Source organism: Sarcophilus harrisii, chromosome 5, assembly GCF_902635505.1.
Source record: "Sarcophilus harrisii chromosome 5, mSarHar1.11, whole genome shotgun sequence".
In the NCBI taxonomy this organism is placed as follows: Eukaryota; Metazoa; Chordata; class Mammalia; order Dasyuromorphia; family Dasyuridae; genus Sarcophilus; species Sarcophilus harrisii.
Genome location: NC_045430.1, coordinates 24142995 through 24165030, shown reverse-complemented (window position 1 = coordinate 24165030; position 22036 = coordinate 24142995). Strand labels below are relative to the sequence as shown.

Sequence of the window (22036 nt, the reverse complement as noted above, 5' to 3'; positions counted from 1 at the left end):
CGCACCGTAAAGGTGTTACTTCCTCTTCTTGTTTTTCTTATCAGTGCTACTCATGAAACCATGTGCTTATCTGAAGCCATCTTTTCTTCCCTAATTCATGAATTGTCTAATGTCCTGATGCAGGGAGTCAGTCAGGGCTCAGATCCCTCTGTGATCTTGGGGGCAAGTCACCTTCTCCCTCCCGCTTCTGTTTCCTTGTCTGTAAAGTGAGTAGGTTGCATTAAATGACCACTTAGATCTGTGACCCTAGGAACCCTGACTTTTACTGATTGTTGGCCCTCGGCCAGTTAGATCCTGATCTTCCAGGAGATAATGGCAACTGCGCCTTCTTCCTGAGGGTCAAGTGAGGCCATAGTGGGTGTGAATGCTCTGGCAGCCTTAAAGCCTGCTGTAAGGGTTACTCAGGTGGGGGCGGGGGGTACCGTCAGGGAGTTTCCAGCTGAAAAGGACCTCAGGAATGGTCTCACTGTACCCTCCCTCTGCCAGGGAGGAGAGCAGGCCCCTCGGCACGCCGGCGTTCTGGCCCAGGCTCCTTCTCCATGGCCCTCACCACTGTCCCGGGCTGCCCTTCCTGCTTCTGCTTGGAAGTCGCCGCATCTCTTGGGGGTGGATTTACAAATATCTGGGAGTTTGGCCTGACTCCCTCGTGCCCCTAAAGAAGTTCCTGTCGGGATATTTTGCTATTTTCACTATTACATGGCGCAGGGAGACAGCCGGCCACCGCTCCCTGGAGTGGTCGAGTCCCCAGAGGGACGCACTTCCTGCAGGGCCAGTGAGTGCCGTCCCCGGCGTCGGGCTGCCCAGGCAGCCTTCTTGTTGGTGTTGGGCCGTGTCTCGGGGCCTCCTGCGAGATCCCAGAGAGCAGTCCTGAGCCCAAGGGGGAGAGGGCAGGGCCTGGGCAGCCTCGGGCGAGGGCACTTCAGTGAGAGGGACCCTCGGTGTTTCCTTGCTGGGACTGTGAGGCCGTCCCTAGCCTTCCCGGCCTGCGTCCTCATCTGGAGACCGGGGGGCTGGAGGAGATGTCTGGCCAGTTTGCTAGGATCCTTGAAGCCATTAGAGTCCCTGTAAATAAGCTCTCTGGGCCTGGGGGAGGCTGGACCGGGCGGCCTCTGAGTGCCCTTCCACCTCTTCTTGATGGTTTTTATCAGTGAATGCCATCGTATGCTAAGAGGAGAGTCCTGCTTCTGGCGGCCAGAAGCCAGAAGAAGCAAAAAGTTCTTCTTTTTGCCTGGGGACTGTTTTCTCTCTTCCCTGTGTGCAGATGCCATGGAGGTGGATGTGCCCGCAGAGCAGGAGGCCATGGAGGTGGATCCCACCAGTGAAGAGGGGAAGAAGGAAGAGGAAGAAGAGAAGGAACCGCTTCTGTGCGAGGCTGGCGAGAGCCTCCCGGGCTCGGCCCCAGAGATCTCGGCCACAGAGCCTGAGGAGGGCTTCCAGGTGCTTCCAGGGCTCCCCAAGAGCAAGCAGGAACTGGAGTGTTTAGTCAAGCAGATCCACAAAACCATCAACAGCAGCGTCCTCCCCAAGCTTCACAAATGCCTTTCTGCAACGGTAAGGCTTCTGTGGCGCAGGGGCAGGGGTTACAGGCCGAGCACTGCGTCCCAAAGGTGGTCCCGCCGCCCACCCCCAAGCTGGCTGGCCCTTGGCGTCTGTTCTTGGAACTCCCGGCTTCCTGGCCGGTTCTTTTCCTAAACACGGCTTTGTCTTGGCCCACTGGGATTGGGGTGCAGCTGAATCACCATTGGCAGCGGGATCGGGGTCCCTTAGGATAGGACGTCGATGGGAAACAGAGGGGGTGGCGAGCAGTGCTGGCATCCAGGCGCCCTAGAGCTCGTCAGTCTTGGGTGGGATTCTCACCCGATCCTCGCCTTCTCCAAGGCTAGGGTTCTGTGGCTGGGTCTTTCTGCCTCTTGGATGGGGCCCTGTCTTGGTCTTACTAGTGGTTCCGTACAACTTTTTTTCTCATTTCTAATCCCCTTATTCCTCGCTCAGCTTCCTACTGCCTCAGTATGTTAAGGCGGGACAAGCTAAAGCATCTGAGGTCCCTTTCAGGGTTAATAATGATCCACATCTTTGATCCACATCTTTAATTATCACGACAAGTAGATGAACATTTGGCTGTTTATCAAAGGGAGCAAAATGTGGCCATGCCAGGCATTCACACCGATGGCCGTGTAGGGGCAGCGGGGGCTGATAGATCCCAGAGACCTGGGGGGTCCGGGCTGTCTCAGACTGCCGTAGCTGCCCTGGGTGAACACACAGCTTCCCAGAGTCCCCAGCAACACCAGAAAGTGGTGGATCTTTTGGGGTGGGATATTCCCGAGTGTTCTCGGGTTTGGGCTTTTAGGGAGCGATGGATGGATTCTCCGAGTGTTCCCTTTGTCCTCCAGTTCTTAGAGGACCGGCAGAGTTCCCAGCTTCTTGTTTGGTCACCGTTTTCCAGGGATCTGGATGCTGCTGACCAGTTTTCCACGTCTGTCTGTGCTCATCAGTTCTTTCTCTCTGCCCGGCCCTGTTCTGCCTTTCTGGGCTGGATAGCAGAACCCCACGCTGCTTCTTGGTTCTCTTCATTGATTTTCAGTGGGGTCTTCTTCCTGTACTGGCTGGGGGGCCTGCGGGAGAGCTGGCGAGCCCACAGCCTTTGTGTCCTGGCCAGGTGTGCAAGCTGGGGGCGGTGTTATGGGTCTGCTGGGAGCCCCAGCCTCCACCTCTCGCTGCCTGCTGCAGAGAGGACCCAGGCTGGGCTTGAGGGAAGCCAGCTGAGGGACCGCAGGAAAACCGCCCTTCCTGGGGCCAGTGGCTGCTTCTAGATTAGCTTCCATTCACTCTAACTGAACTCATCTTGCAGACAAAAAGGGAGGAGGAGCACAAGCTCATCAAGTCCAAGGTCGTCAACGATGAGGAGATCGTTCGGATCCCCCTGGCCTTCGCCATGGTCAAACTCATGCAGTCCCTGCCGCAAGGAGTCATGGAAGCCAACCTGCCAAGGTGCGCAGGCCCCCGGCCTCAGCCTGTGGCGGAGAGACAGCGACTCTCCCCCAGCGCAGCCTTTTAGACTGTAGGGAGGCCTGGGCTTGGGGGGAGCTAGGCTCACACTCAGCCTCCTGACAGGGACTAACTGCACTCGGGGGCAACTTCTGAGGGGCAGGGAATGATGCCCGTTCTCTAGATGAGGACACGGAGGCCCACAGGTCCCACAGCCTGTAGGTGTCGGAGGGAGGTTGGGCTCAGGCCTCCTCGCTCCAAGCAGGTAGAAATCGGCTTCAGGTGGGGGGGAGGGATCTCCTTGGGGGTGCCCCACTCTGATGGTCAGAAAGGCTACATGTCATCGGCAACCCGTGGGTAACGTGCCCTGGAGGAGGCCTTGGAGGTCGGTGCAGATTGGCCTCCCTCTGGGAGCAACTTGTGCCCCCGCCTGTCATGGGGTCCCAGTGGGGGGCCTCCCTGCGAGAGGTTTGGTCACCCGCTGGCCTTGCCCTGTTATCCACAATCTGACTGTAAGCCCCTCGAGCGCAGGGCCTGCTTTTAATTTCTGACTATTCCCACCATGTCCCAGGCCTGGGTGTAGTAGCTGGTGGGTCTTTTTCTGTCTTCTTTCTCCCTCTTCTTCCTCCTCCGTTAATGTCACATGTAGTGTTTACTGTGCTTCCTAATGGGGAGAAATGGGTTAAGTTTGTTTGCACAAAGAAGGTCATTGTTTGGTTCTGTTTATTTGATTCTTTTTTTTCTTCTGTCATTATTTTTTAATAGTATTTTGCTGAAAGTGTGTACCCTCCTAAGGAATAGAGCCCAGGAGATCCGGGATGTCGCTCGCAATACCCTTACAAAAATAATAGAGACCTTGGGTGTGCATTATCTGCAATACATTTTAAAAGAATTACAGAGCACTCTTGTCCGTGGATATCAGGTAATGAACTTTTACTTTTTAGTGGATAACTAGGAAGCGCCACAATGAAAAGCGCACTGGGCCTGGGGTCAGAAAGACCTGAGTTCAAGCCTAGGCTCAGATACTTACTATTTGTGATCCTGGGCAAGCACTTAGCTTGTTTGCTTCGATTTCCTCATCTGTAAAATGGGGATAATAATAGCTCTTTCCTCCTATGGTGGTTGTGAGGACCACAAGAGATAATATTTGTAAAGTGCTTAGCAGAGGCCCTGGCACAAAGTAAGCACTATTATTAGCTATTACTATTATTATTGTAACTTAGCTATTATTATTGTCATTGCTATCATTTTTTTGGTCTGTGCTTGAATTTTTTACATTAAATACTACAAGATTAAAGAAACTGGAACCCAGGAAATTTTTATAAAATAGTCACTGTCTCTAGAATTTAATGAAGGGAAACGGAGGCACAGAAGTTCAAGCTTTGTCAGTTCATTAGCAGGGTGCCACTTGTTTCCAGAGCGGGTCAGACGGCTTCCTCAGTTAGGCCAGTATCCCAGAGGAGGGGCAATGCTCCTTTTTTATAAGCACAGACTAAGAGCAGAGCTGGGCAGGTGACTAAAACAATGGAATTGGTTATGGGTTAGCAGCATCGTGGGGGAGAGGACAACACGGTTGATTACATTAACCAGAGTGGGCTAATGGTGACGTGGGGCTAGCAACCCCCCTTTTTGTTTTAAAGCAGGGCTCAGTTGGTTTATGGGCTGATCAGCACCCTGAGGTCACTGAAGGCAGACCAAGGAGCAGCCTCCTGGGTCCTGGGAGGGCGATAAGCCCCTCCTTAACTGTACTGGGACGGTCAGGGAGGAGCAGTGTATCCTGGAAGTGCACCAGGTCTGCTTGTGGGCCTTCGACAGTAGCAACAGGTGAATTTTTTAGGAGCTGATAATATAAGGGATAACACATTTTCTTTTAACTGACTCAGAGTAGCCCAAGAAATGTTCACTGTTTGAGTCCTCCCTCAAGGTCAGAGAGAGGGGCCAGACTCCCTGGTGTCCACCCATGTCCCTCGTGGAGAGCAGATAAGAGCAGAGGCGAGCCGGAGGTCTGAAGCTCTGACCTTCACTCATAGGCAGAGAGCACTTGAGCAGTCACCCAGCAATTCAGAAGAGGGTCAGTTAGGAAAGGACTGGATCCATGGGCTTCCTCCATTGCCCAGATTCTCTGAGTGTTCTTTCCAGTATCCAAGAAGAAGCTGACTGCAGAGCTCAGAGCTCATCTCCATCATGTTTTAGAGTAGGGGCTGAGAGGCTTAGCCTTGAATGCACCGCCCTTCCGGCCTGCCCCCCACAACATGGAGCTTTTCCGGCAGAGCAGGAACTAACCTCCCTGCCTCCTCCTTCACATCCCTCCAGGTCCACGTGCTCACCTTCACTATCTACATCTTGCTGAAAGGGCTTGCCAACAGCCTGAAAGTTGGAGAGTTGGACCCTTGCTTGGACATCATGATTGGGGTAAGAGCTTTTCACGTTGCTCCTTAAGATAAAATTCAGACTTGATCATCATCAAGGTTAAAGTTGAAGAAACAAAATCCCAAAGTCAGTTGGAGGGGGTGGGGTTGGGCAGAAGCCAGAAGATGGGCCCCAGATGGTCATGATCCATAGCTTAAGGTCCCACTCTGCACGAATGTACCACGGTTACAAGTCAGAAAATGATTTTTAAAACCATTTAAAAATAGATTTAATAGTAAACAGCCACAAGAGCACCAGACCTATGAAACCAGGGCAGTGGTTTACCCCAACTCCCTCCTTTAACAAGGATTAAACAGCCTGCTGGGAGAGCGAGATTTGTTGTTCTCTGGTCCCTCCCTGGGCCCTGGATGAGGCAGCCCAGAGGACGAGTCCCTGAGCCCAGAGCTGGGCGGTGGGTCTCTGCCCCAAGGCCCTCCCTCTGCCCCGGCTCGCCGGTGACCCCGACCAGACCGCTCCTCCTCTGCAGGCCCCGGCCTCATTGTCACTGGGCTTTCTCTTCCACCAGATCTTCAACCACGAGCTCTTTGGCAGCGTCGCCGAGGAGAAGGAGGTGAAGGGGATCATCTCCAAGGTCATGGAGGCCCGGCGAAGCAAGAGCTACGATTCTTATGAAATCCTCGGCCAGTTCGTCGGGAAGGACCAGGTCACCAAGCTCATCCTTCCCCTGAAAGAGGTGAGGCCCCCGAACGCCCTGGGGCGGGCTCTGCCCCTTCTGCCGGGCTCCGAGTCTTGGGGGACTGCCAGCGGCGCCAGCTCTGAGGGCACCTTGAGGCCCTGAGTGTAACCTCCTTGTGCAGGGAGGAAACTGAGAGGCAGCTTGAAGACAGTCGGGGCCTGTAGAGAGATGGGAACTGCCCCATCCTGCCAGCCCAGGACGGGGGTTATAAGATCACAGGCACAGAGCGGGAAGGGACCTCTGGGCGCAGCTGCTCCGCGCTTGTGGTTTTGTAGAGGAAAGAGCATGGAGGCCGCTGAGACTCCAGGCCTGGGCCTCTGATGCTCGGACCCGGCCCTCCCCATTAGACCAGAGCTTGTCCCCCACCGTGGGTATGGGACCAAAGCCCCGGGGACAAGTTTTGCAGGCAATGGGGAGAGTGAGTGAGCACCAGGGTCCCTGCTGGGAGCCAGAGAAATGAGCCAGGCCCTTGGAGAGGAAGGAAGGGCAGCCCCCATCCTCAGCGCTGGACTCGGCCCTTGCCAGGGGCTCCTCGGCAGTCTGACAGGCGCCCGCCCGGGGCCCCTGGAGCCCCTTCCCCCTCGGCTCCCCGGAGGCCCTGCTTGCCTCGGAGCCCTTGTCCCTGCGCTTGGTCACAGTCACATACCTGGGAGAACCCTGAGAGAGTCTTTGCGGGACCACACCTGATAAGTGGGTGTTACTTCATTACCTTTGAAGTTTGTCCCGCCCACCAGTCATTACTTACATGGCCTTGGGGAGTCGGTCAATTAAGCTCCAGAGTCTCGCTTTCCTCATCTCTAAAATGAGGTGACCTGAGAGTCTCCCCGCTCCATGGCTGTGAATCCCAGATTTTTGTCTTTCACGTTCAGTACGCCAGTTTCCCACAGTGCTGTTAGGTAATTGAGATGTCATTGGGGTCCCTTACTACGATTCCGCCGGTGAGTGAGATGAATCGGGCAGCGCCACAAGCATCGTGTTTATAGCCATCCCTCTGGAGATGCCCACTGGAGCCTGGCAGGAGGGGCAGGGGCAACAAGGGAAGAGGGGTTAGGCCCCCCGGGGGCCAAAGACAACATCTGTAGGGGTGGTCAGAGCCGCTGCCCGCTGGTGTGGGACCGGGGCAGGAGGAGGGGCTGCATCCCAGGGTGGGAGGGGAGGGCTGCTGCTCCTGGGCCGGCTCCTCGCCGCTGAAGCTGGAGAGCGCAGGCGTTTGGCAAGAACAGCCTCCTGTGCGGGCTCGCCCAGAGGTATCCCACCCCTGAGGTTACAGGCAGAGAGCAGCCCGGAAATCCGGAGGTCTGCAGCCTGCCGGCTCCAGGAGAGAAGGCTCTGGATGGGGTGACAGTCCAGAAAAGGGCTGGGGCACACAGGAGGGAGAGGCAGCCTGGGCCCTGTCAGGTGTTCCCTGTAGTGGAGTCGGGGGGCGACGGCTTGTATGTGGACAGTTCTTCTGTTGCTGTGGATCTGATGCGGATCCCAAGTGAATGGAACCCCCCTTTGCCCCAAGCTTTGAGTTAGATGGGTTCCTCCCCGCCCATAACTATGGCCAGGAGACCCTTTTTGTCTGAAGTTCTGAGAGGGCTGAGGGCCTCTGAGTCAGCGGGGCCAGGGCCTCCTGGGCCTCCTGGGTCTCCTGGTGCTGGGCTGGCTCTCCCAGCACATGGAACCGCACGCCCACAAGACAAGTATGAAGGTCCAAGAAGCTTTGTCTATGGGAGAAAAGTCCATGACAAAACCCAAGGAAACTTGTGAATACACGGGTCCTGGGGCAGTCTGGCTGGGGGTCCTATCGGGAGCCCCCCCGGGCAGGCAGAGAGCCTGGCGGTGCCCCCGCAGCCCGCTGTCGGCACTTTCCCTTATTCCCCTGTTAATGCTGCCTTTCGCCCTCCGCAGATTCTACAGAACACGACCAGCCTGAAGCTGGCGCGCAAAGTGCACGAGGCCCTGCGCCGCATTGTGGCGGGCCTGATCGCCAACGCGGAGATGACGGCCGAGTGCGTCCTGCTGCTCAGCCACGGGCTCATCAGCGAGAACCTCCCTCTGCTGACAGAGAAGGAGAAGTAAGTGCCCGGGCGCAGCCCCTGGGGAAAGCCGCAGCATTGGTGTCCCCCCTAATTAAGTGAGAATGACTGCGCTTGGAGGAGCGAGCTCCCCCTTACAAGTAACCTTTTTTGGGGTGTCTCTGGGTTTTCGTAGAGCCACAGCTGTCCCCTGTTTCTCCCCTCCCCTCTCAGACATCCTTCCCCTGCAGCAGTGTTTTTGCTAAACAAAAAAAGGGAAGGGAAGGGAGAGGAAGAGCCCCTGGCACTTTCATCTGCTCTGGAGTTTCCCCACAGAATTGGGTCGCTCACGTTCCTGCACGGTTTGTTGGTGGCTCCGCTAAGCGGAATGCCGCTGTCCCATTTTGTTTGTGGAACACCACACGCTCATCTCAGTGGGTCAGGAAGGAGGGGCTGCCTGCTGGGGACCCGGCTTCAGATCCTGCCTCGTGTGTGCTCCCCAAGGGCTCTGGGGGACTCCTTCAAGTCTGGGCTTTCTGTCTTTTATTTGAATTTAAACGTCCCCACTTCCAGCCGGGCACCCAGACAGCAGCTCTGGGTAAAACCGTGATGCCCCTTGCTACCCCTGGCATTCCCTGTCTGAATGAGGGGAGGGTGATCCCGGGGTCATCTGAAGAATTTTCAAAAGCCTTTTGGGAAAAATGTTGCAGGAGGACACTGAGGTGAGCGTGGGTGTGTGGGTGGGTGTGCCCACGTTTGTGCAGGTGGCCTTCTGTGGGCATACGTGGCACACAAGGCAATACTGGGGCGTTTTCCCCTGGGGTGTGCTGTTTTAGGGAAGTAGGTATTTTCAGAAATGGAAGAGTGAAAAGTATTGCTCTGTTATTTTAAATTGGACGGATCCGAGCCTTTTCCTGACTGGGGACAGCCCCCGGTGTCTGGCAACTGCCCCTCGCCCAGGGGCCTCCTGTGGTAAAGCTGGGCCGGGTACTCGGGCCTCCGTTATAAAGCACAGGAAAGTGCATGGAGGGAGGTGAGGAGCCCCGCCTGCCCGACGCCCAGGGCCTCCCTCCTCTCGGAGCCTCGCTCATTTTCTCCTCTCCCTGGCCGTGTGTCCGTAGGAGCCAAGCCGAGCCCATTCCGGATCCGCGCCTGCCCCCGCAGAGCTGCCTCCTGCTCCCACCCACCCCCAGCCGGGGCGGGCAGAAGGCGGCCGTGAGCCGAAGGACCAACATGCACATCTTGGTGGAGTCTGGGCTGCGGGTGAGTGCTGACGGGCTCAGGGCAGCCCCTGGACTCCCCCACCTGGGGCAGGCGTCCCCTCCACAGTGCAGTGGCTTTCCGTCAGGGCTGTGTCCCCGGGGTCTCTCCCTCCACAAGAGCCGGCAGCCCCGGGCCTAGGGCGGGGGGTGGTGACCCCTGCCAGCAGCGCCCCTTTGGCCACGCGGCCCTGCCTAAGGTAAGGCCTTTCTCCCTTAGCTGCTGCACATGAGCCTGAAGCGGTCAAAGGTGAACTCCTCAGATGAGCGGGTGCTGGAGATGCTGGATCCTTTCACGTCCCTGCTCATCGATTGCCTCAAGTCCAGAGATACCAAGGTGAGGACTTGAAATCCCCCAGGGTCCCAGGGTCCAGCACTGAGGGGGCCTTGGAGGCCATCTGTCCAAAAGCCCCTTTTGGCTTGGGGCCGATAGGCTGAGCCCCCCAGAGGGGGCCAGGAGGCCCGGCCCCAGTTCCGATACGGTCCTTTGTTCCCTGGCTGGGCCACCTTGGGCCTTGCCTCCTGGGACCCACCTGGTGCAGGGCTTGGCCTTGGGGGGCAGGGGCCAGCAGCTCCCTCCTCAGTCCCCCAAGCCCACGCTGACCAGCATGTCGTCACTGCCCCGAGCTCCTCACACAAGGAGGCTGCCAAGCTTCTGTCCCCCTCGGTCCTGATGTCTTACCCTGGCCCTGAGATGGGGCACTCTCGGGCACCAGAGCGCCTGGGATTCCCAGCGGTGGGAAGGTTGGCTTGGGGTACCCAGTGGGGACTGTGGGGTAACTGTGGGGTACACCCTGAGCCTCATCCAACCCGTCCCTCTGCTTTACAGAATGGGGGGCGGGGAATGATGCTTCCTACGGTCACACAATCGGAGCCAGGTTTCTGTGGCTGCAGTCACTATTACTCCTTGAATTTATCTCATATAGGGGAACTTAAATGTTTAAAAAAATTAGTATTTTTTGCTTTTTTGTCGCCCTTGTTTCTGAACTCTTGCCTGTGAGGCCTCCATTATGCCAAATACAAAAGAATCCTCAAATGGTTGAAAACAAAGAATAAGAAAAACAGCAGCAGGAGGGACAAGCCGTTCTGCCAACCCTGCTGAGCCCCCCAGGGGTGCCCCGGCCCACTTTGCCACAGAGAGTGTGAGCTGGGGCTCTGTGAGGTCCCAAGGGGGAAGCCGACCAGGTCCCTCTTTTCTCAGCTTCTGCCCGTGTTGCTGCTTATGTGGGGCCATAAGTTACCCACATGGAAGGACACAGTGAGGCTGCCTTGTTGAGTCTTCCCTCTGTCATTGAGGTTCAGGAGAGGTTAGAGCTTGGCAGCTTGGAGCATGTTCTGAAAGTGGATTTTCTTTCTTTTTTTTTTTTTTTTCTTTTCTTTTTTTTTTTTTTTACGCTTTTTAGTTTCGAAAAAGTTTTTAACATTGACTCTTGCAAAACTTTCTGTTCCAAATTTTTCCCTCCTTCCCTCCACTCTCTCCCCTAGATGGTAGGCAATCCAGTATATATTAAACATCTTAAAAATAGATATCAGATTCAATATACATATTCATACAATTGTGCTGCGCAATAAAAATCAGGTCAAAAAGGAAAAAAATGAGAAAGAAAACAAAATGCAAAGGAAGTAGGTTTTCACCAGCACAGACGTCCTCATCGATGAGTTCCCTTTCTAAGGACCATCTGGATGGCGGGGAAGGCGCTCCTTTGGTAGCACTAGTGCTGGGAGGCTGGCTGCTGCTCCCGCCCACCATGGATGCAGCAGGCTGCAAACTGAGGGCCCCAGGAGGAGCAGCAGTTGTCACCCCCATGGATGGGGCAGTCCGGGCAGGAGGCCATGTTTGCTTCCCTGGTCCAGACAGCGGCAGGCCTCCTGCCTCCTTGGGACTCCGCAGGGCCAGGGCTGTGCACCCACCGCAGTGAGAGCCCAGCTTCCTTGCAGGGTGGGCCTGGGACGGAGGGTTCTCCAGGCTGAATGCACCACACAAAAGGCACTTGATAACAAGGAGATTTTGGTGGCCCTGAGTCATCATGCCCTCCTCTCCGCTCCCCGCCACGCTCGCGGCTTTGGGTCTGCCCACGCGCCTGGCGTATTTGCGGCAGAGGAAGGGCCAGGACCTGTGGTCACATCCTTGGGGAGTTCCCCCTCGGGACTGCCCAGAAGGCTGAGGGCTGTGTGACCCCCTGGGGAGCATGGGCCTGGCCATGGGATTTCTCTACAACCTGACTGCTGTCTCCAGGTCATCACGGGAGCCTTGCAGTCTCTCATCTGGGTGCTGAAGTTCCCCCTGCCCTCCATCACGGAGAACTCGGAGAAGCTCACGAAGCAGCTCTTCCTTCTGCTCAAGGACTACGCCAGGCTCGGGGCTGCCAGAGGCCAGAACTTCCACCTGGTCGTCAACTGCTTCAAGGTGAGGGAGCAGGGGGCAGTGGGATCTGTGCTTCTGAGGAAGGGGGACACGGTCACCTGCCTCTCAGAAGCAGCACCGTTGTGTCGGGGGCTCCCTGAGAGCAGAGAAGGTGCAGAGAGGAGCCAGATGAACTCTTTGTGCCGTGGCAAGGAAAGGGAGCCTTGCCAGGGCCTGCCCTGCTCCGGGCTGTCCCCAAAGGGCCCCCCTAGACTCACCCGTTTGGGGGCTGGTTGTGCTGGGCCTTTAGGCCTTCCCGTCCAGTGCCTCCGTTCTCCAGTCTCTGTTGCCCTGCGGTGGGCCTGGTGGCTGCGGCTTGTGTCAAGCTTGCCGTCCCCAGGAAGGTCCTGCCATCCCGGTGTGTGTGTCTCGCACCCGCTCTGTGCCGCCTGAGCTCTGAGGACAGCTTGCCTCCGTGTGCCCGGCCCTCGGCCCGTCTGTCGCCGCGCTGCCGGAGGCGGGCTGCTCATCCGTGGCACTGGATTTTCCTTTTCAGTGTGTGACCTTCCTCGTGAAGAAGGTCAAGTGCCACAAAATCACCGAGAAGCAGCTGCAGGTCCTGCTGGCCTACGCCGAGGAGGACATCTACGACTCGTCGCGCCAGGCGACCGCCTTCGGGCTCCTGAAGGTGCGTGGGGCCCCCATTCCCACTCTGTGCTGTAGCAGGGCCCTCGCGGCCTGATGCTTGCACAGACTCTAGAGAACGTATCGTTCAGCTTGGGAGATAAACTATTCCCATGTAAGTCCCCGTAGCTAAAGCGCTTTGCAAAGCGGCTCACCTCCAGCTGCCTTAGGCCGCCCCTGCTAGGCTGGAGGCTCTACGGGGGGCGTCTGCCTTATCCAAACACGTGCCTCGCTTTGCTGGCCTGGCCCGTGGCAAGGCCTTCCCTGCCCCCCTGCATCCTCACAGCCACTGTTTCTTACCGCCCGGTCATGTTCCCTGTACCGGGGTTGCCGTAAATATTTGGCTCACTTCAGGTCATTTTTCCAGCTTTGATTCCCTTGGCATATGTGTCTGCTTGTGGGATTTTTAGGGCAAAAGTTGCGGACATTTTAGACACTTTATTAACATAATTCTAAATGATAATACACGTTGTTCAGTAAAATTGAGTTACATATTTCTTCTGTTGTGTTGCAGTAGTTGCGAACTTAAATTCTTAAGGGTTTTTGAAATGAGTCTAAAAACCAAGTGTACAGGCTTCTACACAAAAAGTGCATTTTCCCTTCTCTATGTAGTAACGAGTCTGTTCTTGTGTTTTAGGCCATTTTGTCAAGAAAATTGATGGTCCCAGAAATTGATGAAGTCATGAAAAAAGTGTCCCAGTTTGCAATTACTGGACAAAGTGAACCAGTCAGAGTCCAGTGTAGACAGGTTTGTTCTAAAGAGTCCTTGCTATATGTTCTTGGTTTGGGTACGACCTTTTTATTGTTTGTTTGCTTTGGGGTTTTTTTGTTTGTTTTGTTTTCTCTGAGGCAATTGGGGTAAGTGACTTGCCCAGGGTCACACAGCCAGGAAGTGTTAAGTGTCCAAGGCCAGATTTGAACTCGGGTCCTCCCGACTGCAGGGCTGGTGCTCTGTCCACTTGCTTTGGGTTTTGGTAGAGAGTAACTGAAGGGTTTCCTGAAGGCCAGCGGCAACACGCTCCCCGGCCGGCAGCTGGGCCCTGACTTTTAGAGAATGAGCAGAACCTTGTACACTGACCTTGTGCAGCCAGGAGTCTGTAAGATTGAGCATCTTTTTTGCTCTCGGTGCCGCTTGTTAGTGCCTACATTTGTGAAAGCTCATTAAATGCATTGTTCGTATGTATGGCTACGGAAGAGAGGAAGGGACGCACCTCTGCAGGAACAGACCTCAGAGGAGATCATGGAGGGCAGAGCTCGGAGCCCTCGGAAGCTCGGCCACTATGGCTCCGGGGCTGGGGGCAGAGCTTGCACTTAGATTCCTCTTCAGACAGGTGCCAGGAGGGACAGGGACGTGTGTGAGGAGGGAGAGACTCGGCCGGGGACTGCACGGGGAGCCAGAGGCGGCACGTGGCCAGGCCTTCTGCTGAAGCAGACCCTGCCTCCTCCGTCCCTTAGCCTGAGCAAGTTCTTTCTGCCCCACCCACGGAAGGCCCAGGCTTGGGGCGGCAGGGCCCACGGGGGCCGACCCATTTCCTGGCCCAGGCCCTCCTCCAACTTGTGGTCAGCCGGCATCACCTTCTAGAGCCTGGGCTCATCTCTGGGCCAAGCCTGGAGTGGGATGTGTGTGGGAGAGGCTAATTCCTGGTTTTCATCCATTTGTTTTCAGGTTTATCTGAAATACATCCTTGACTACCCTATTGGTCCCAAACTGAAATCCAACTTGGAGTTCATGCTGGCTCAGTTGAAGTAAGTTAGAGCATAAGCGACAGCTTCTGGAAAGATCTTGGGGTCTCAGGAACCATCCAATCCGCTTCCCTCCTTTTAATATAAAAACAAAGACTTTCTCAAGGCCCCAGAGTAATCGGTATTCAAAATGGGTTTGAAACCCTGGTCCTCTGACCCCGCAGTGAGGCTCTTTCCTTGGAGCCCATGTCTGTGGGCTTTCCTTCCATCTAAGTGGGTCATCCTTGAAATGGCAGTGTGAGGTTTCAGAAGTCTCCAAGCAGGCTGTCGTCTACTTGACTTTCTTGTTTACTCTCTTTGTTCTGAGGTGCAGCCTGATAAACTTTTTAAAGCCGGCTTCCTTGCTTTGTCTTAATTAGTGGATGTGGCAAACTAGAGGGATAGTATCGCTTCCCATGGATCCACATAGCTTGAATTATGGCAAAGTAACCCGGATAATCTTTGTAGTTAAGTAAGTGTGGATTGTTTCATGAACTCCATTGTCCACCACCCATTATCTAGGCTGACCTCCCCCTGGCCTGTGTTTATATAAACCGTTGGCCCTCCCAACCCAGCCCTTGGCGGCTAAGCTGTAGGAGGGATGGCCTGCCCTGGGGTATGAGAGCTGGAGGACCTGGGGACCATTCAGTCTTTACAGCTGAGGAATCTGAGGCGTGAATATATGTGAGGCCACTTAGCAGCTGACAGTTTAAGGGATTAAAAATTAAGAAATTGTATTAAAAATATTTAAGGAAATGATTGGGATTTGTTTTTAGTAGCTTAAATTTAGTATCTTCAATTAAAGATTGTGAGGATGGCACAGAGTAATGGAAACTGTGTTAGGGGCAGGGGATCGAGGTTCCAGAGAAGCAACTCTAGGCCTGATGTCAGGAAAAACTTACTTTTTAGAGGCTCCTGGAAGTGTAACGGAATTAGGAAGTCATCATGGGATGCCCAGCTCTGTAGGGGAAGGAGAAGCTGCCACCTAGTGTTGGTCACTCATCAGACCTTTGAGAGGGTCTTACCCTCTCTCAAGTTACTCAAGTCAGGTAATTTACCTGGCATCACCTTGTCAAGTAACTGACAAAGGCAGGCCTCAGATGCAGGCGCCAGTTTTCTTTTTCCAATCCCACACTGCCTCAGGCTAAGGCTGGACAGCCCCTTTGTTGGGTCTGGTCTTCACTAATCTTTACATATTTATTATTCTCAGTAGCATTTTATACAAATACATGTAAAAATAGTTTTCATCATTCGTTTTTATAAGATTTTGTGTTCCAAATCCTCCCCCCTTCACCCCCAAGACAGCAAGCAATCTGATATAGATCATATATATATATATATATATATATATACACACACACACAGTCTTTTTAAACCTACTAGTCATGTTGTGCAAGAAAAATCAGACTAAAAGAGAACATGAGAAAGAAAAGGCAGGCAAACAGATTTAAATAAAGGTGCTATGTTCGATCCACATTCGGTCTCCATAAGTTCTCTCTCTGGCTATGGCATTTTCTATCTCAAATCTATTGGATCACGGCGTTGCTACCATAGTTGATCATCACGTGACCTTACTTAAGCATTTATTCAGTACCTACCCTGTGCCAGCCACTCTGCTAAGCACTGAGGTTACAAAGAAAAGCCAAAAAACCGCTCTCTGCCTTGGAGGAGGTGACAGTCTAATGGGAAGACAGCAGATTATGTCCAAATGAGCTGGATACAAAATACATTGGGCATATTCTCAGAAGGAAGCCCGTGAGTGTCGGGAAGGTTGAACAAGGGTTCTTGCAGAAGAGCCAGCGGTGGAGGGAAGAGAGGGAGAATTTGGGGCATGGAGGACACTTCTCAGGGGTATCTTGGATGAGGGGGCGCAGAGGGTCCTTTAAACCTAGATTCTGTGATTTTCTTTTAAAATGAGTAAATATTGAAGATATTAACGTCTGTGCTTGCTGCCTTTGCCTTAGCTATGACTACGAGGCGGGGAGAGAGTCTGCTTTGGAGATGATTGCCCACCTGTTTGAAACCTTCCCGCAGGTAAGGAACGCCAACTAGAGCGGGCTTGGGCCTGGGCTGAGACTGGTGAGGGAGGAAGCGCCGGCCCACACCTGCTTCTTCCCGTCTCTCTTAGGGGCTGCTCCACGAGAACTGCGGGCTCTTCTTCGTTCCCCTGTGCCTCATGATGATCAACGACAACTCTGCCAAGTGTAAGAAGATGGCTTCCATGGCCATCAAGCTGTTGCTCAGTAAAGTCAGCCTGGAGAACAAAGACCTGATGTACGTGCTCGTGGTCAAGTGGTTTGGGAGTCAGAAGGTAGGGAGTGTTTCAGTGCATTCTGCTTGTGGCCCGCTGGGGGGGCGGGGGGACGGTGGGGGGCGGGGTCCTCTAGTGAGCGAGCACACCCTGAGCCGGGCCCTCTGTGGAAGGAGCTTCGGGCTCCCAGGCGGGCGTTCCCGGCTCTGCCTGACCCTGGGCTGGCCTCCCTGCCCTGGATCCAACCCTGCCTCCTTTGGATTGGTTTTGGCTCTACCCACAGAGTCTTACATGTCCTCCCCTTCTCCCCGTAAAATGGAAGCTCTTTGAAGGCATCTCTCTTCTGGCTGCAGCACCCAGCAGTGCCAGCCCAGGGCCTGGTACATGGGGGACACTAGAACCCCATGAGATCACAGACCTGGGCCCCCACTTGTCAAAAGCCCGAGAAACAGCAATGGGAGTGCCTCTGTCTGGGTGGCTGAGGCCGCCTGCCCCGAGTTGTTGGGAGGTCTCAGGGATGCCCTGACCCTGAGGCAGCCACTGACCGTCTGGGGCCTTCTCTCCCGCCGGCAGAGTCTGCAGAAGCGCTTGGCTGCCCAGACCTGTGGCCTCTTCGTGGAGACCGAGGGCCCAGCTTTTGAGAGGAGGTTTGGGACGGTCCTCCCTGTGATCGAGAGAGAGCTTGAACCTTCCCAGCTCCGGGATGTAAGTTGTCTGCTGTGCAAGAAAAGCTTCCTATCTATGTGTTTCTTTTGGGGTGGGTGAAAGCTGTCCCTTGGGAAAGAAAAGCATCCCCCCTGGCACAGATACCCAGTGCATTAGGGTCAGAAAATCCTAGTCCCCGCTATGGGCCGGTCCCCGGCTCCCCACTCTCTCTCCTTAGGGAGTTCATCTAGTCTCTGCTTCAGTTATCATTTCTGTGCACGTTAGCCCTGTCCTTCTGGGACTTTGCAGGCCACAGCAGCCCTCCCTGGTCTCTGCTCCCTTGTGGGGATTATCTTCCCCTTGTGAGCCAGGGCCCTCCTGCTTCTGACCTGTATTTGTACGGCCAGCTCCAAACACAGTATGTGGCGGAACTGAGGGCTTCATGAGTGCTCATTCTTCAGTCCCTCCATCCCCCATCCGTCCGTCCGTCCATCTGGCCTTTGCGTTTTATTTAAACTTCCGTGATCTGAAATAAAATGAGGGGGCTGGATGAAGGGAATATCATGCCCCTGAGGCCTTTTGTAAGAGACACATTACTGTCTGTACGTATGTATTATCCAGCTTATCACTGGCCTTCAGTATTCCTTAGTAATAAAAAGAAGTCAGGAGCTTTAAAGTTAAAGGTCCATTTCATTATTATTTTGACTTTTTAAAGGAGAGGCCTTGTGGCCTGTGGAGAGAGTCTGGCCTGGGAGCCTGGAGGACGGTGTGACCCTGCCAGGCCCGGGGCCAGCCTCGCCGCACTCTGCATACACCCCTGCCTTGTCTTGTCCTTCTCGGAATGACCTCATTCGTGTTTGGGTTTGGTTTTTAGCTCATTGAAGAAACTGATGAAAAAGCGTCAGACAGACTTCTCTTTGGTTTTCTCACCCTGATCACTAAACTCATCAAGGAGTCCAACTTTCTCCAGCTCACCAAGCATCCGGAGAGTCTGAACAACATCTGGAGTAAGTTGCTTGTTCTCAGATCCCCCACATCCTCGGCTCCTTGGCAGGAGAAGCCTCGCAGGCTTCAGTCCGAAGGTGGCTGCCCCGGGGGGGCCGATGTTTCTGGGGGACCCTGGGACACCCTTCTCAGTAGGCCCAAGGCCTCCCTCACCATTCAGAGGCTCCTTAGGGTATAGGGAGTGCTGGTGTGGCATGCCAGCCACTGCCAGGCGGGCATTCTGCAGGGCACACAGCCCTTCATTGGAGAGACTGAGACCCCGCAAGTGGGGCGGGAAGAGACAAGGATGGCAGGTCAGAAGATGAAGCCGGAGCCTCTGTGAGCAAACGCACCAAGGCGAGACTGTTAAATAGGGACAGGGCCGGCGCTGGAAGGACCCCAGAGACAAAGGGATGGGTCCACTTGTGATGAATTGTCTCTGAGGAGTCATGGATACCAGAGGTCCCCAAACTCTCAGGGAACTGCTGAAGCTAGCTCGTGTGGACATGGCTGTACCTGTGCCTATAGACCCTCGTGTTATTTTCTACCGAGCATGTGGACAGACACCCCTGCCATGACTCCCATAGTTATAAAATGGCCATCTTTGTTGTCTTTGCACCGAGCTCCCCGGGATCACTTAGGATGGATGCTCAAACTAACTTCCAGTGGAACCCAACAGCTCCCCACAGGGCTAGCGATAAAGAATAAAAAAGTGTCTCTCCCCGCACAGGTCACATCCAGACCCACCTGTCACACCCCCACAGCTGGGTATGGCTCACTTCAGCCCAGATTTTTGGATTGTTGTTTGCCTCCTGCAAACCAGAGGACCTGGTTAAGAGGTGGGCTGCCCAGAAGTCTAAGAAGAAGCAGTCAGGCCCAGTGGCCCTTAACTTCCTCACAAAGGAACTGGATCACAAGGTAAGATGTCGAGGGGCGGTCACGGGAAATCTCTCTCCCCCTGGGGGTCCCCCTGATGTCTCCCCAGAGGCCCTTGTGTGTGACTGTCGTTCTTGTAGCATGAGGCAGGACAGAAAGTGCTGTTGGGGAGGGAGAAGAAACCACAGAAGTCCAGGGGCCCAGGGTGTGTGTGTGTGTGTCTGTGTGTGTGGTCCCGTGCTTGTTATCTTTCTAAGAAACCTGTGTCGGTTTGACACACGGGTGAGCGAGTGAATAACCGGCACTCGCGCATTGCTTACGAGTCTGCAGAGCACTCTGCACACGTTATTGCCTGGGCAGCTGTATCAGTAATGAGCTGTCACCACTGTTAATGGTCATGGGATCCTGAGAGCTACGGCTAGTGATCTCGTTTTGTAGAAGAAGAGGCAGCCGAGGCCCAATGACCTGCACAGGGCCCTCCAGCCCATACGGGCCCGGAAGCCAGACCCAGAGCTTGCTGATTCCAGGCTCCGCAGTGTCTCTCTCTCTCTCTCTCTCGTGTGCAAAGGGTTTCTCTGACCCTGTGAGAAGGGAGGAGCATTTAGCGAGCACTTCTGTGTGCGTACCTCTGGAGGTGGATGATTGTCACCTGCTATGTGGGCTTCTCTGAAGGAGTCTGCAATGGTGGGGGGCACCATGCCTGGTCCTTGGGGGTCAGCAATGGGGGGGAGCACCATGTCTAAAACAGCCCCGACCTTTCTTGTCGTTTCAGATGAAAAGATTGGCTTTAGCCTTTTGCTCTCAGTTGCAGTCGAAGTTTCTGGATCTGTCTCTGGGAGAACAGGTAGGAATGAGAATGCTCTGAACAGGTACACTTGGGCATGTCTGGCTGCCCACTCACACATCTACAAGGGACATGACTGGTTCCGAGGGGTTTTGTTTGGGAAGCTCCTTTACCTACAAGGCACACTGGTCACACAGAGGGTGGCTGGGCAGCCAGGTCTCCCTGCCGGCTTGTCTAGGGTATCTCCTTGGGTCTTGTGACTCCCTGGGAGGTGGAGGTGTTGTCTCTCTGATGGGTAAGGAAACTGAGGCAGATCAAGGAGAGCCAGCTAAGCAGCATTAGCGGCCCAACTGGTGCCCAGGCCCTCTGGCTCCAGGCCCAGCATGCTCTCCTTTGCACCACCCAGCCATCTCTGCCTGACCCTTTGTAAAGTAAACGGGGGTAAGGAAACCCCGTTCTGCCTTTGGGGTAGCAGATAGTCATTCAGATAGCCACTTGACTTTTGTTATAGTGGGCTGGCCAGAGAGCCTCAGCAGCCCGGGCCTCCAGGTTTTGTTTGTAAAGTGGTGGGGGAGGAGCGTCTCTGGTGACCCACAGGCCAGGATGATGAGCAAGAGCCCGAAGCTTTACCGGCCGAGTCCATGTTGGGGCCTGTGGCTTCTAGCTGCCTTCACCTGCCGTGTTCTCCCCTCCTCAGCCCAGCCCGGCATCTTTGGGGATGGAAAAGTTCCATGTTAGTGTGGCGAGGGATGCATTCTGCAGTCAGTCAGAGTTGCTGAAAGGGCAGGGGACAAGGACACTGCCTATGGCCTTGGGCAGACGGAGGCCAAGGGTCACGTGGCCAGGCTGTGTCAGAGGCAGCTCTTGAAATCCTCAGCCGCTCTAGCTGCAAAGAGAGTGACCCAAAAACAAGAGCAGGGTCTCCCTCCCTTCTGCCCCTCCAGTGGATAAATGGAGTCACCGCACATTTCAGCCCTGAGCTTAGCAAACCTTTTGTTTCAGGAGGACAAAGAAGCGGCCGTGGCTGCCTTCTGTTTTCCTCTTCACCTGCTAGAGTCCGTGCCAGGGCCTAGCGGAGAGCCATGAGATGCAGTGATTAGGGAGGGGAAGGAAGGACAGTTCCAAGGGGGCTTGAGTCACAGGCCCTTTTCTCCTAGAGAGTTTTCCCAGAAGGTTTTGAACCCCTTCTGACGGGCAGATTGGTGGCCAAGGGCTTCGGATTCCTATTGGCTAAAAGGAGGCCGTCTCTTGTTTCCGAGTCCTTTTTGCTTCTGTGGTTTTGGTGGCCCAGACGCTGCATCTTCTTAAGCTTGGGCCCCCTCCCATTGGTGGTCAGGTCTCCCTTTACTTTGCCTTTGCACGTCCAGCCCTCGGCACTTAGAAAGTGCTCGACAAAAAATTTCTTTTTCATTTGTTCCAGTGGGAATGACTATTAGCAAGCTTAGCTTTGTCAGGAGAAGTTTCATATAATGAATGTCAAAAGTGTACATGGGAGTGTTCGATGCTGGGGTGCAGAGTCAAAAGCAGCCCCTCTCTGCCCTCAGAAAACAGCGGAGCGCAGGTGAAGCTCACCCTCTGGGGAGGATCTCTCAAGCAGGAGAGCCCTACTCCTGCCCCATCACTGGGGTCTCCTACACGTGGGGGGCCCAGGCTTGGCCCCCAGATTGAGCTTCCCAAGGGCGGTGTGAAGGTCTGGGAGTCACTGCGCAGATCAGGAGACCTGGCATTAGGGCCTTATGAGAAAAGAAGCTGATGTGCATTTCTCTCTCTTTCTTAAAGATCGTTAAGAATCTCTTGTTTGTGGCCAAAGTCATCTATCTGCTGGTGCTCCATGCAGCAGAGAAGGAAAAGGCCCCGGAGGAGACCGGGGAGGCGGCCGCCCCAGAAACGTCCCAGGCCGCCAGCAGCGAGGACCGGCCCGGGCCGTCTGAAGAAGCCTCCGACGATGAAAACGAGGCGGCCGGGTCGGCGGAGAAGGCTGGGGCGGAGGAGGAGCTCGGCAGGCCCGCCAACCTGTTCTGGCTGATCCACAAGCTGTCTGTCATGGCCAAGCGAGAAGCTGCCTATTCGCCCAAAAACCCTTTAAAGGTGAGACAGATGGGCCCCGAACTCTCACTTCCTCTGCAGCCCTTGCTGCTGGGCCGTGGGGCCTCTAAAGCGGGCTCCAAGAAGGGATCGTGGGCTCCTGCCCGGCAGGCCCTGGGGGTGGCCCCTGCACCCTCCATCCCCGGCTGCCGGCTCACACCCACACTCTGCGCTTTCAGAGAACCTGCGTCTTCAAGTTCCTTGGGGCTCTGGCCCTTGATCTGGGACCGGACAAGGTGCGGCCTTTCCTCCCCATGATCCTCGCCCCGCTCTTCCGGGAGCTGAACAGCACCTACGCAGAGCAAGGTGAG

The 22036-nt window shown here is 54.9% G+C and overlaps 1 protein-coding gene across 1 annotated transcript in view; it reads left to right on the top strand.

Annotated features, from left to right (window-relative positions):
* The window catches only part of UTP20 (UTP20 small subunit processome component), a 92085-nt gene that overhangs the window by 68166 nt on the left and 1883 nt on the right, over window positions 1–22036 (top strand). Inside the window, exons 41-60 of the mRNA XM_031938972.1 lie at window positions 1262–1551; window positions 2849–2988; window positions 3751–3907; window positions 5299–5397; window positions 5921–6088; window positions 7985–8151; window positions 9213–9354; window positions 9571–9687; window positions 11587–11757; window positions 12251–12382; window positions 13016–13126; window positions 14045–14124; window positions 16065–16134; window positions 16229–16411; window positions 16925–17056; window positions 17871–18003; window positions 18711–18898; window positions 19629–19700; window positions 21420–21728; window positions 21905–22031. Of these exons, the coding sequence (XP_031794832.1) occupies window positions 1262–1551; window positions 2849–2988; window positions 3751–3907; window positions 5299–5397; window positions 5921–6088; window positions 7985–8151; window positions 9213–9354; window positions 9571–9687; window positions 11587–11757; window positions 12251–12382; window positions 13016–13126; window positions 14045–14124; window positions 16065–16134; window positions 16229–16411; window positions 16925–17056; window positions 17871–18003; window positions 18711–18898; window positions 19629–19700; window positions 21420–21728; window positions 21905–22031 (2988 nt within the window). The remainder of the gene's footprint in view (window positions 1–1261; window positions 1552–2848; window positions 2989–3750; window positions 3908–5298; window positions 5398–5920; window positions 6089–7984; window positions 8152–9212; window positions 9355–9570; window positions 9688–11586; window positions 11758–12250; window positions 12383–13015; window positions 13127–14044; window positions 14125–16064; window positions 16135–16228; window positions 16412–16924; window positions 17057–17870; window positions 18004–18710; window positions 18899–19628; window positions 19701–21419; window positions 21729–21904; window positions 22032–22036) is intronic.